The following is a 13,660-nucleotide window of genomic DNA, read 5'->3' on the forward strand; positions in this document are numbered from 1 at the left end:
GCACCTCCATCAGAGAGGACAGCTGGCCTGCAAGCAGCTTGCCGGGGATGGGTTGCTATTAATTAAGCTGCAGGAGGCAGCCCAGCAGCTTGGCAGCTTGAATGGAGTTTTCCGTCTTTTGAAGGTTAGGGTGCCCTGAATTCTTTCTTCTTTACCTCCGAAGGGAATTTATAGGTTTAAAAGGAGAAGCACACAAAGGGTGGAGAAAGGCCCTTTATGTGCAGCTTGCACAGAAGCACTGTTGGCAATGAGGATGCAGAAGGTCTGCAGGGACCCTTAGGACACCCCAGCACTCACTCTGAGCTTGGTTTGTTGTGACTCCCAGGGATGAGGCACTGGGATAGCCTCCCTGGGGAGTGGGATGTGGCACTGGGAAGTGAGGCATGGCCTCCCTGGGGAGTGGGATGTGGCGCTGGGAAGTAAGGCATAGCCTCCCTGGGGAGTGGGATGTGGTGCTGGGAAGTGAGGCATGGCCTCCCTGGGGTGACTAATGCCAAGGACACGGTGCTAGCTGTGTGTGCTGGCTGATGGCAGCATGTGGAATTATTGCTTCCTTCCTTCCCTCCTGGAAAATGGGAGCGGGCTGGAGGTGTCTGGCTGGAGAAGCCCCTGGTTTTCAGTGTGGTGGGAGCAGGAACAGTCCTGGTGCCACATATAACATTGGTTCGATGAAATGACCATGATTCAGCGATGCTGGCAGGTTTGGTTGCCTGCTCCTGGCCAAGGCACTGAGGGGTTGATGGTATTTGCTCCCTGTGCTGCCTCAGGAAGTCCCTGCTCTGTGTGATGGAGCCTGCAGGGCCCTGAGATGCTCCTGGCAGCGCCTGCATCCCATGGTACCTGCTGCACCACTGCTGTTTCTGTCTAGGGAGACTTAAGCCACCAACTAACATCTTGTATGAAGGAACTGGTGTGATACCTGCAGAGATCTCTCTGCCATGGGCTGCTCAATGCCAAAAGCCAGGTAGCTTGAAAGAAAGTAACAGCATCAGCTATAGACATGGGAATCCAGTACAGAAGAGAGGAAATACTGTTCTGTAGGTCTTACAATTACAGACCTTCTGGAGTGTTATCCTGCACGCTCGGAAGAGACCACAGCAGCTGCCTGTCAGAGTGCTTCCCAGGCAGTAACACCTGCAGACCTGCAGCCAGGCTCTTGGGGGAATGTTGGGGTTCGTTTTAGATGTTCCTGGTGGTACGGATCCTTTCTGCTCCTGCTGGAAGTGATGGTGTCTCTTGCAGTGAGTAAAACATTACATTTTGGTCTTGTGGTCTGCAAGCACATGACCTTTTCTTGGTCATGCTGCTTTGCACTGAGCTTTATGCTTTACCAAGGTCTCTGGATGTGCTTTTCATTCTGCTATTGATCAGAGATTATAAATATCACTGCCTGGATTTCCAGCTATCCATCGAAGTCATTGGGGACTTGCAGGTGGTCAGCACTGCTGCACTACTCAAACCATCAAATGATTTACTAAGCCCTAACGGTGCACTTATAACTGGGGACTGGTGCAGTGCAGTACAAACTGGAAATGTCCCATCAGCATTCCTGTGGAGGTGACAGAAGGTCCTGAGGACACCTTCAGAGATGGGCAGATCAGGGTGAAACAGCTCAAGACCAGGCTGGATGGTGCTTGGAGCACCCTGGTCTAGTGGAAGGTGTCCCTGCCTGTGGCAGGGGGTTGGAACCAGATGAGGTTTAAGCTCCTTTCCAACCCAAACCAGTCTGGGATATGGTTCTTTGTTGGCACCTTCTCCAATGAGTGCTACCAGCCCTGCAGTAGCACCCTGTGCAGTGTGGCTGTGACATGGGGACCTGCATAAGGCAGGCAGGAACCTTCCTTGTTTTGGATTAGTTGCAAGATCAAGAACTGGATCTGTAGTTAGTTCAAACCCCTTGGTGGGAACTGCAACAGCAAGAGGGCCTGGCTGGGATGGCTCTAAAACTCTGATTATCAAGAGAAGAGCAATGACTTTGGGATTTTAAAGCTCTGAGTAGGGGATGTGGATCCAGCTCTTGGCTTTGTTGTAAGTTTTCTGGATGACCCTGGGCGAGTCACTTAATCCTTCTCCTGTTCATCTGCACCATAGGGGTAAGGCTGCTTCCTTCCTCTGGCAGGTCCTGCCTGTTTGCAAAGTGAGCTCTTGCAGTCAGGAACAAGCAGGGGGAGAACAAGCACTGCAGGGCCCTGCTCCCCATGCAGGAATAGAGATGCTCCTGGAGTAACAAATCTCTGAGGTGGCTCTTTGTCACTCTGTGAGTGCCTCCTCTACACAAACAGCCCCAAAGCCACCCAAGAGCCTTCATAAAGACAGCATAGTTACCAAAGCCTAACGTATTCATTTGCTGTGAGGCCAAGGATGGCATTTTCTTGTCCTTCTGAGCTGCTTGCTCCCCTGCCTTGGATTGTTTCTGAGAAGGATAAGATATGAGTTGAAACAAAATATTTTCTATGGATTAATCTGAAAAACAACTTGCACAGTGTGAGCTCTGTCCTGCTCCTCCTGCAGAGCTTCAGTGACCGAGGGGGGAACTTTTCTATAGTTGGTTGGGTTTGTTCCCCCCCCCCCCCAGGTACGACCAAAACATCACATGGTTTCAATGGGAAAAAGTACCACAGAGGAGCTGGTTCATGTGGCTGAGCATCCTGGGTTCACACAGGCCTTGGTCTGGGCATGTGAACCCCATGCTGGATGCTGAACACCTGCACAGCACTACAGATGTGGTTAGTGTGAGGGCAGGGACGTGAAGAGTGAATCACATCTGCAAAGCCCACGTGCACCTGAGACGCCCCGAGCAAGCACAGCATCTGAGTGAGCACAGCAGAGCTTTGCTGAGCTGCCTTCCCCCTCTGCTCCTGACTTTCTCCAGCTAATGCAAGGCTGGAGGGACTTGCAAACAGACCCAGCTGCTCCTCGGGCAAGCCCAGTTTGGCATCTAGCATTGGGTTTTCCTGGAGATTAAGGAGATTAAAACACTAATGCCCACTGATAGGGGTTAAAGCTTAAAGCTTTATTAAATCATAAAAAAGTGGTGTAATCCAGCAGAAGGCTACACACAGCTGCAGCGTAAGCAGATTGAGGCTGGGTTTCCTGCCTGGGTGCTGGGGTGGAGGTTTCTCAGAGCTGTTGCTGCTGGTGGTTGGAAAGGGGGAAGGGAGGTGACAACCACGAGAGAGACACGGGTTACAAACAGGGCAGGATATGATGCTGCTGGCATGGGCAGCAGGGTTTGACTCTGGAGAAGCAGTTTGACAGTGGCCAGTGATGCTGATAACAGGTCAAAAGGGATGGACAAGTACCAGCCCCCGGCCTAGGGGCTGTGCATGGGGAATTGAGTCCTCTGGGTACTGAGGACTGCAAATGTGCAAATCCAGCTTAGCCCTTTTGTTGCCTGCAGGCCTTTGTCTGGGAAAGCAGATCTGAGAACTGGGGGAAAAATCATCCTGAGATCACAGGATAGGTCAAAGTGACACACCAGAACCAGAGGTCCCGAAGAGCCAGGTTGGCTTTGCACGGTGACAGCGAAGGGAGAGACAGCCCCTTCTGTTCCTGGCCCTGCTGAATGGAACCGGGGGGGCTTCAACCCTCACCAGGTCAGGCCAGGACCTCACACCGGTGACGGGAGCAGGGCCAGGAGGTGCAGCCACCTCTCTGCCCCATGCACCTCGCTGCTGCCCTTCCCACTGGTGGGAGAGGTGGTGGTGGTGAGGCTTTGGTAATCAAGATACAAGGCAGGAAGAGCTTGTGGAGACAGATAATATCTTTATTCAGCTTAACGGACATGATTTTAAAGAGCAGCCGGGCTGGCGTGTGGAGGCTGCTGTCTCCAGATGTGGCCCAGGGGTCTTCAAACAGCTGCGGAGCAAAGGGAGCCCACGGTCAGCGGCGTTAACACCCACCGGCGCCTGGTGTCGATCCCTACTGCGGGAATTCCAGGACGCTGGGAAGCAAAAGGCGAGTTTCATCCCGGAGCACCGAGTGCCAGCAGGGCTGTGCTCAGCGCTGGGGATGTGCCCTTGGGCTGCTCAGGATGGGACCCACTTTGTCCCAGCCTCGCTTTTCCCAATGGAAGTCCCCAGCGGGTTTCCCCAAACCCTCTCGCCTTTGTTCCTCTATGGGCCCCCAGGAGCTGGAAACCGCCTTGGGGTGAAACAAACTTCCCGGGAAGAGGCTCCATCCCCCGGGCCGGGCTGGAGGGGGAGGAGGCAGCGTGATGGGGGGGGAGGAGGAGGAGGAGGAGGAGGAAGGGCGATGGGGGAGGAGGCGGAGGGCAGCGCGGGAGGAGGCGGGGAGCCGCCGGCTGCCGGAGCCGCCGCCGCCGCGGGTGAGTCGCCGGTGCCGGGGGTGGGGGGGAGCTGAGAGGGGGCTCATGGAGGGGGGGAAGTGGTTTTGGGTGCATTAATCAGGAGAAGGGCCTGAGAGCGCGGGGGGGGGGGGGCGCCGATTCCCACCCCGGACACCCGAGTGCGGAGTGGGGGGGAGCCGGGGAGGGGGGAGCCGGCGGCGCTCATCCCGCACCTCCCGCCCGGCCCCTCGCCCCTGCGCATCCCCCCAAGAGGGGCCGTTGTTCGGGGAGGCCTGGCCGCGGTGCCGGCATTGTCCGGGGATGAATAGCGGCTCTGTCCGGGGAGGGGGGGAACCTCCTGCGGGGTCCCGGCAGCCCTGCCCGCGCTGCTGTCCCCCATAAACGGGCTCTTGGGGCGCCTGGGACAGAGCTGCCCTTCGTGAAAAAAACTAAGAAGAAAGAAGCAAAAACCTTACCCCTAAAAACCCAAAACACCAAAAAACGGGGAAAAACCCAGCAACAAAACCCCAAGCAAAAGAAAACCTTTACAAGCTAAACTAAGCCTTCGGGTGGAACCCCCCGCTGGGCACGGGTTACTCCCGCACCTCGGGGTGCTGCTTTTCCCTCTGCTGTAGCTGCAGAAGTCAGCGTGGGAGCTCAGCCGGGTTTGGAGCTGGCCATGGGGGCCTGGGGCCGGAGAGATTCCTCCTGCAGCACTCTGAGGCTGTGGAGCGCGGCCGGCTTCTTTGTTTTCAACGTAGAGAGCTCTGCGGAGCGGCAGTGGTGGGCGAGAGGTGCTTGCTCTCACCCAGGGGCTGGGAAGAGTCCTCCGCATCCCTCCTTTGAACGCCATCGCTCAGGATGGACAGGGGCTTGGGTCTTCTCCCCAGATCCACCAGGGAGTCAGCTCTATGGGGGTCCCTGGGCACCCCAAGCATGTCTGTAGGGAGCAAAGGCTGCATGGGGCTGGTTGATGGGGTAATTTTTGCCGGTGTTGGTGTGCAGGAGTGTTCCCTGTTGATGGGGTCATGCCAGAGAGGCAGGGCTGGTCTTGGGGGCAGCTCTCACTCCACCTCCAGGGAAGCTGCTTATGGAGGGAGATCTTGGGGCTGGGTGGTCAGAGCCCTCCATGTGCCCGAGGCTCAGTTTGCAAGACTGGAGCAGACAAGACTTGGAGTTATTTATGATCATCTCCTTCCTTTTACATTTCTCCGGGAAAACAAGAGCCTAACAACTCCTTGCAGGTCTCGGTAGGTGGCTTAGGGCTGCTGCCTCACGTGGTTGAAGAAACGAGGATGTGCGGTTGCCGGCTGTGCTGCAAGGGCTGGCACGTGTCTGAGTGGGGTATGGTGTTATGGGGGGTACAGGCCTTGCATCATATCTGGGGTGCCCCAAGGCAGCACAGGGGCTTGTGCCTGAGCTCCCAGGTGGCACCTTGTGAACACTTGAAGTTGCATCCGGGCAGAGCTGGCACCACAGTTTGACCTCTGGGATGAGCTCGCTGCATCCCGGCCTAGAAACATCTGTGGCAGCTGGAGGGTTAAGCCGGAAGGGAAGCAGCGGTGGGAAGCCCTGGAGCATCCATCTCTTGTAAATGAAAGAGCTAGTGAGGGGTGAGCTGGAGGGGTGAGCTGTGGAGGACTGTTTCCGGAGTGGGGAGGGGACGGAAGAGCATGTGGGAGCGAGCTGGGATGGTTCAACATGCTGTGTGTGTCCATGGCTTGTGCCCATGGCTCAGTGCTATAGCCCTGTCTGGTCACCTTCTGAAGTGCTTGCTCCAGAGCAGGAATCACTGCTTCCTTTCTGATCTCTCAAAATGGATTTATCCCCCTGTTGTGTGAGTAAAAAGCTTCAAACCTGGAGCATCTTGCATGCTCAGGAGGTACCTGGCCACCTCTCTGACAGCTCTTGGATTGATTTGGTCTAAGTGTAGTTAAGCATCCTCCACTATTTCTGGGTCATGTTTGTTGGCACCTCAGTGGAGATACAAGCTGAGAAGGAAATGTAACTGGTTGGTAGGTGGGCCTGGGCTGGTGGCCAGCCTGAGACCATAGCCTCGTGCCCAGGGATGTGAGGGACAGGCTCCAACTTTGGCCTGGCTGTGCCAGCCAGTGCAGATAAATTGCAACTGAACAATAGAAACGTCCCTAAGTTACAGTTTGGTGCTGCAGGGTCTGTGGTGGTGGCTCTGCATGTCAGGCTCAGCTCTCCTCTGGGGTGCAGTTTCAGCCCAAGCTGTGTCTCACATTCCCTGGTACCCACACATCCCTCTGGGACCAGTGTGGATCTGCTGCATGCAGCACTGGGGAATCCCACAGTGGCTCCGACTGGGCAGCAGTGCCTGGGTTTGCATCCAGCCCTAGCTTTGCTGCTTCTTCCCTCCTGACTCCTCCTGTCCCCTTGAAAGAGAAAGCTGTGGCTCTGCCACCTCCTCCATGGGTTGGATCCATTTCCATAGCTCATGGTCACTAGCCTGGTGTGCAAAGGGGGGTGTTGTGCAGTCCCAGTGGCTGGCTATAGTTAACCAGGAGCTATAAATTCACCCTTTGCTTCCAAAAATATCTGTTACACCCTACAGGCACAGTTTTGTAAGATTGCTGCTTCCAAAAATTGACAGGTTACGTGGTGCACACTGCTCCCTGGAAAGCTGAGTATCCCTTGTGGAGATCTTCTCTTTGTGTTCACATGAGCTCATCCAGCAAACCTGGAAGCCCTTAGTGCTCCCAGTCTGTTGTGTGGAGGGAAGGGGAGTTATCCCACTGCAGTGTCCTGGGTGCTTGTAGCTTTGCAGAACCTGCTGCAGAATCACCAAAAGGTGGCAAATGCTTGGCACTCCCTGCATCCAGGGATGTTGCTTCGCTTTGCTCAGCAAGCATTAGCATTTCTCTGTTGACTGCATGTACAACTGCACAGTGTGTGAATGGCTTGAGTCTGGTGCTGGGGCCATGCAGAGGTGCACTTCCTGGCCTCTCTTGGTGGCTTCATGGAGCTGCTGAGAACCAGGTCCATGATCAGTGCAGGGTCAGCTCTGCCTTTCTGGATCACCAGCATCCCACTCCCTGCACATTGCTGGAGCGGAGACTGGAGCTGCTGGGTCTAGCCAAGAGCTGGGGTATGTGAGATGTTCCCAGTCCGGCCTCTCCAAGGATTATTTAACCTTCATGTATCTGCAGTGGAAACACTATTCTCCTACCAAACCCTTTCCCAGATCCTCGATGAGGACTGCCAGGCATTCCGGGTGAGCCCAAGGCCTGTTTTTGCATCCCGTGCCCGCAGCTGACCTGGGATGTTGCATCAGTGCAGCATTCCACAAATCCCATCCCGTGCACGGCATCCAGCTGGCTGGAGGAGCAGGGGGGTCCCGGGGGGCTCCTGGGGCTCCCCTCCTTGCGGGGTGCCTTTCATCAGCTGCTTTGCAGATGTTGGGTTTGGCTTGTGCCTGACACACATCAGTTACAGTGCAGCAGCTCTGAGCCTTTGGTGAAGTCAGCTTTGGAGCAGCTGTCCTGAGTCAGGCTGGTGCCCAGGCTGGAGCCGTGGGCCTGGTCCCGCTCTGTGCAGCATTGCCCTGACGGTCTCAACATCTGTGCACATGTGGAGAGGGTTTCCCTGGCAGGGGAGGTCTAAATATGGCACAAGCACATGTTCCCGCATGTCATGTTTATCCAGGAACATGCAAGCAGGAGGGAGCTGCAGGCTCTGCCCCCATCAGCAAAGCAAGCAGTGAAGCAATGGGGTGTGGGGTCTGAGCCTGCTCTCATTAGGGACCTGGTGGCAGTGAGGGATCTCTGAGAGTATAGGGTGTTTATCAATCCATCCCTCCTTGCAGCGCTCTGGAAGGGTCACCTCAGCGATGCTGGCACTGGGAATGCTGCAGGTTTGGCACTATCCCCACAAAGAGCACAACGGGTCAGACCGATACAGGATCTGGCCATGGTGTGCCCTGGACAGCCACTGCTGCTGATCCAGTTTATTTCTAGGATCTTTCTGTCTCAGACAAGTGTCTGCTGGGAGCGCTCCCAGCCACCCAGCACAGCATCCCCACCTGCCTGTGCTATGGAGTGGTCCTGCGGCTTGGCCACATCCTGCCTCTGCTGTGCTGCCTGTGGGCTGTGCTGCTGAGGAGCATCCCGGGTGGCAGCATGCCTGTGTGCTCTGCAGGTGACAAACCTCACCTCGTGCTTCCTGTGCCTTTTGTCTTGCTGGGGCCCAGGGAGTCTGGAACCCTCCTCCTCACACTGAAAGCAATGTGGTGAGGCAGCTTCTGCTCCTGTGCTGGGGACAGGTTCTCCTGCACATCCCCCTGCCCCAGGGAGGGGGTCACCCCTTTGCCTGCTGCTCCTTAGCAGAGCTTGATAGATGAGCAGCAGCCAGGAGGTGCTGGAGATGCTTCTGGCCTTTATTGCATGCAGAGGATGGCTTTCTGCTCTGTTTCATGTCTTTGTTTCTCAGTGCAGGCTGCTGGACCTTATATGCACCGATTTCCCAGGCTGCTGTCCCATCCAGCAGGACCAGGATGCTTCAGGTTCTCTCCCATGCATGCGTGGAGGAGTTGAAGCCATTGCATAACCCAGCCCTGCTGCTCGTGGCAGCATATTTTCCATGTGATTTAGTTGGGGTTTTTTTCCTAGTGGTATCTAGAGGGGGGTGTCTCCACTTTTGGCCTTGCCACCTTGGAACAGGGCTCATTTGGGATCTGCCATGAGGCCTCAGGCACGCCACATTGATCAGCTTTGCAAGGGGCAGTGTGGCAGCACGTTCCCAGCTGTGCAATAGCCTGAATCCATGTGTTCCCCCAGAGGAGCATGTTGCTACCATGTGTGTTTGCTCTCTGGCAGCTCTGTGAGCACACTGGTCTGCACAGCCTGGGACTGAGTGTTGGTGGAAAAAAGTGCTCAAAGTGACCCAGCAGTCCTTGGGATCGGGTTTGGGTTTGCTTTCATTCTTTTGCTATACTTCTTTTCTGCTTGGCCTATGTTAGAGCGCGCTGTGCTCGCAGGAAACCAGTGCTTCCGCCTTGCAGACCTCAGCAGGCTCAGTCTGACACTGCTCCTGCCATCACCAGGGAAGGGGTGGTGGGCTTGTGTTTGGAGGAGCCCCTTTGGACCAGCCAGGTTCCTACAAAGCCCTTTGGAGGGTGGGAGAGAAAACCAGGCCGCACTTCATCAAAGGCCAGAAATAACAGTGGGCTTGAGAAACCGAGCTGAGAGCCCTGTTGCTCTTTGAAGGGATGAGGATGAAGACTTTTCAGTAAGTCCTTTGCAAATAATCATGCAATGGTTTGGGTTGGGAGGGACCTTAAAGCTCATCCAGTTCCAACCCCTGCCACGGGCAGGGACACCTTCCACTAGAACTGGTTGCTCCAAGCCCTGTTCAACCTGGCTTTGAACACTGCCAGGGATGGGGCAGCCACAGCTTCTCTGGGCACCCTGAGCCAGTCTCAGCATCCTCACAGGGAAGAGCTTCTTCCTGATATCTAATTCAAATCTACATCATCAGCATCATCATAAATATGCATTTCAAAGAGCTTAACGAGGATAAAATGCTTGCTCAGGCTGATGGCAGCAGGGACTCTCCCTCTCCATGCCTGCACCAGAGCAGCTTGCTCTGCACGGCTGATACTTCTAGAGCTTGCAATGACCCAGCTGACCTTATCTATGTTCTGCCTTCATAATATTTGCTATATCCACTGTGGGTGACATGGAGGAGCTGGGGCTGGGTGGGAGCAGACTGAATCTCCCAGTAGTGCATCAGGGCCAGTTTGTCAGATGCTCCTGGTGCTTCAAGGAGTAGATGGTTCCCTGAATTCTGTTAGGAAGCTGTGGGTGTACATCTGCTTCTGAAGTGCTTTGCTGACCTGGAGCTGTCTTGCAGGGCTGACGATGCCCCTGTCTCTTCAGGAAGCTGAAAGGTTTGGTTTCCTCAGGCAGATATCGGCAGAATTAGAGCAAGATCACAAAAGCTTTGTGGCTGTGGGGGTGTTGTCTGGCACGACCCGTTCTGATGCAGATGCGTTGGTTTGGGGTTTTCTGCAAGCTGGAGCCAGCAGCCTCCGTGCTGTGTCAGCTGGAGCTGGAGGAGGGCACATGTCAGTGGATGCCGAGGACTTTGCTGTGTCCCGAAAGCCACCCTGTTCCCTGAAACGTGGCCGCGAGGCATTCCCAGCAGCAGTCTGCATAGCGCTGTAATTACAGTGGTAGGGGAGCAGGCAGGCTGTGTAGGTCTGCAAGGCTTTAACTGCAGGGCCTGGGCACAGGGCTCTGTTGCTAAAAGCCTTCATCACTTGCTTAAGTAAACTCCAGCCTTGGGGCAGGGACTTTCTCTGTGCTGGGCTCCACTCCTTGGTGGCACCTCTGCTGCTCCCAGGTGTGCCTACTGCTCTCACAGCAGCACCCCTTTGCAATGGCAGGCTTGGTGATGTGGGCAGGGATCAAGGTGAATGCAGTAAGTTAAGAAGGGGAAACCCAAATTCAGTATAGTTACAGGTGAAGGAAGATCCCATTTGCCTCCTCCCTCTTAGCCCCCTGGTGCCCTGAGTGTCTGCACATGCTTTATTCCCTCTTTGGATGCATCAAGCAGCTCCTTTCCTTCCCTGCCAGGAGCAGCAGCATCCCTGTGTGCTTGGCTCTGCCTGCCTCCCCTCACCACCCTCTTCTTGCCTCTGCAGGTCCAGAGGCAGTTCCCAGCCACGCACCCGCTATGACGGACGTTCCTCGGGATGCCGGCCCCAAGCAGGCGGCGCCGACGCGGCCGGAGAAACCGGCTGCGGACTTTGGTTACGTGGGGATCGACGCCATCCTGGAGCAGATGAGAAGGAAAGCCATGAAGCAGGGCTTCGAGTTCAACATCATGGTCGTGGGTGAGTTCTTCCCTCCGCGCCAGCTGCTCGCAGCGTGGTCAGCGAGTTGGGTTTGTTCTGCTGCGATGGTGTTTGGCCTCTCTGGAGGCCCCTCAGGAGCAGCAGCTGAGGCTCAGCACTGGGGTCGCTGCCTTAGGAGTCAGCAAACCCTGCTCCCGAGGAGCTGGCTTGAATTCAGCTGTCATTAAAGCCGTCAGTGGGACGTGGCCTTGGTCCCATGCATTTTCCAAGGTCTTGGGATGCGTTACCCATGGGCACATTCCAGAAAGGAGCATCCCAGGAGGTGTCCACATGCAGGGAGAGAGGGCAGGAAGGTTGTGTGTCCAAATCCTGCTGCTTACAAGCTCCAGCTTGTTCATTAGCTTTACAAGGCTGCAGGGGGGTGGCATGAAGCACTTTTATTTCAGCTAGAGGCCACTGGCCACTCTGACGGCAGCATCTGCTGTGGGGGTCTGTGCTCCTGCAGCCCCTCTGCTCTGGGACTGCATGAGCAGCTCACCAGCAAAATGGTGGGTGTATTGGAGAGCTGGGTGCTGCAGGACACTGGGTGAGGGGGAAAAGTGGACAGAAATGAGCCTTTTATGCTCTTTTCCAGGTATGGGTGTTTGCCTGGTGCTGTGCAGCCCTTTGTGTGTTCAGGGATGAGCTGTGCAGGCAGCAGCTCTCCCTGCCTCAGCCTCTCATAGGGAGCACAGGGGGATGAGCAAAGTAAAGCCCAGGCCATGGCCCATGCTGTGCCACTGGGGCCTCACCATCCTGCTTCCTCCCGTGAGGAGGGCTGCAGGTTTGTGCAGGGTGCCCATGGGGTAGGAGCTCCTGCAGCCAAGGGCTGCTCCTGGGGTTACAGGATGGGTTGATCCAGTGCTTGCTAATTCTGTGCTGTAGCCTCCCAGGGAGTTCTGCTGATGCTCTGACTTTCCCGTTTTGATATTTTCATCCAAAAATTGATCTATGGAGAGGGCTCCCAGGCTGGGGTTTGGCTGCAAACCCAGTCACTGCAGAACCCGTTCTTGCAAGGCTCTTTAACAAACCCAGTCCTTTGTGGAGCAGGACTCCCAGGGCAGAGGGATTGCAGCACTGATCCTGAGAGTCCACAAAAAAGATTGCATGCGCTAGGCCCCTGTTTCCCTGCCATGAGAGGCACCCATCATTCCAAGCAGGCTGTGCTGTGCCGCACCTCAGCTTTCCGCTTTGCAGATGCGGAGGGATGTTGAGTAAAAGGCCCAGCTTTGCCTTGGCAGCACTGTGTGTGGTATGAAAGCCTGTGCTGCAGAGTGGCTGGAAAACATTGTTCTTCCCTTGGCAGGCTCTGGGCTGACTGTTTACAGGCTGGGGAATTCGTGGCAGCATAAACAAGTGGAGCTCTGGCCCTCCCAGAAGATGCAGGAGGGCAGCAGCACCTCGGGGGTGCCCCTGCGGAAGCGCTGCTGAGACTGGGAGGCAGCAGCCAGCCCCTGTCCTGCTGCACATCCCTAGAGGATGTTCAGGCTTCTAGGGATTAGTTTAGCTCCTTTACTCCCACACAGCCTAAGCTGCTAGTCCTTGCATTGAAATCGTTCCATCCCTGGTTTACAGTGGAGTGGATGAGGGGAGAGAGGAAGGAGGTGGGAATTGAGCACTGCTGCCAGCGTCCTTATGGTGGGGCTTTTTTAAAGTCTTCTGCCCCAGTAGCAGGGTCCCTGTTCAAAAGGGCTTCACCAGCCCTGTAAGCAGGTTTCATGCTGAGATCAGCTTAGCCCCGTACCCTCTAAGGCTGTAGAGATGAGAAGAAAGGTCTAAGCTTAAAAAACACCCCAAAGCACATCTTTTGTGTTCAGCTTTTGGTGCAGAGCAGCTGGAAGAAGAGAGGTGACCGGGCTAAGTGGGACACAGCCAGGCTTTCCCTGCCTGATTTCAGCTCAGGGCTGCAAACCAGGGGAGGTGGGAGCAGGTCTGCCCTGTGCTCAGCCACCGGGGCCATCGTGTCCCTGGTGTAGCCATGTCCATTGCTCAGCAAGGTGTGCCTGTGCCCAGGGTTCAGAGGGGGACATCACATCCATGGGCATGGTGGCTCTCGGCCCTGGTCCCTTTCCAGGCAGTGCAGCTCTGGGAGCTTGGACAGGCAGGAATGAACTGCCAGGAGCTCTAGCCCTGTCACCCCACTTTCCTCCTCTCCCCACGTGCTCTGTTCAGTGGTAGGCAGTGCAATGAGAGCTTTGCTTTGGCTTTCTGCATTCACAGCTTCAGGCCTGTTTGTGCTTGGCCCCATGTGTTTTCAGGCAGCAGAGGACCAGGAGCACATCACCCCAGCCTGCTCTATGTGTTGCTTTTACAACCCAGCTGTGAGAGTGGCTGGCAAACAGAGTTACCCTGCTCTGGATTGCAGGTTCCCAATGGTAGCTTTGTACACTCGGCTCTAAACTGCTGTAGTGGACAGGCCAGGAGGTGATGCCCAGTGCTGATGTGGTGGTTGACCCTATCGTTGGGTGCCTTGGCAACCTGGATGAGTTAGGGCCCTGGAGGAAGTAGGGGAA

General features: G+C 55.6%; 1 protein-coding gene across 7 annotated transcripts in view; it reads left to right on the forward strand.

Moving 5' to 3' along the window:
• The window catches only part of SEPTIN9 (septin 9), a 131,975-nt gene that overhangs the window by 101,736 nt on the left and 16,579 nt on the right, over positions 1-13,660 (forward strand). For 6 of the 7 annotated variants that reach the window (XM_061377053.1, XM_061377056.1, XM_061377055.1 and 3 more), the window contains one exon: positions 10,956-11,147. In XM_061377053.1, the coding sequence (XP_061233037.1) occupies positions 10,956-11,147 (192 nt within the window). Of the gene's footprint in view, positions 1-4,237; positions 4,328-10,955; positions 11,148-13,660 lie in introns of those variants that run through there. The other variant, XM_061377057.1, reaches the window with a different exon arrangement.

Source organism: Neopsephotus bourkii, unplaced genomic scaffold, assembly GCF_033783945.1.
Source record: "Neopsephotus bourkii isolate Nb327-2 ecotype Australia unplaced genomic scaffold, CSIRO-AGI_Nbou_v1 NB_1749, whole genome shotgun sequence".
Taxonomy (NCBI): Eukaryota; Metazoa; Chordata; class Aves; order Psittaciformes; family Psittacidae; genus Neopsephotus; species Neopsephotus bourkii.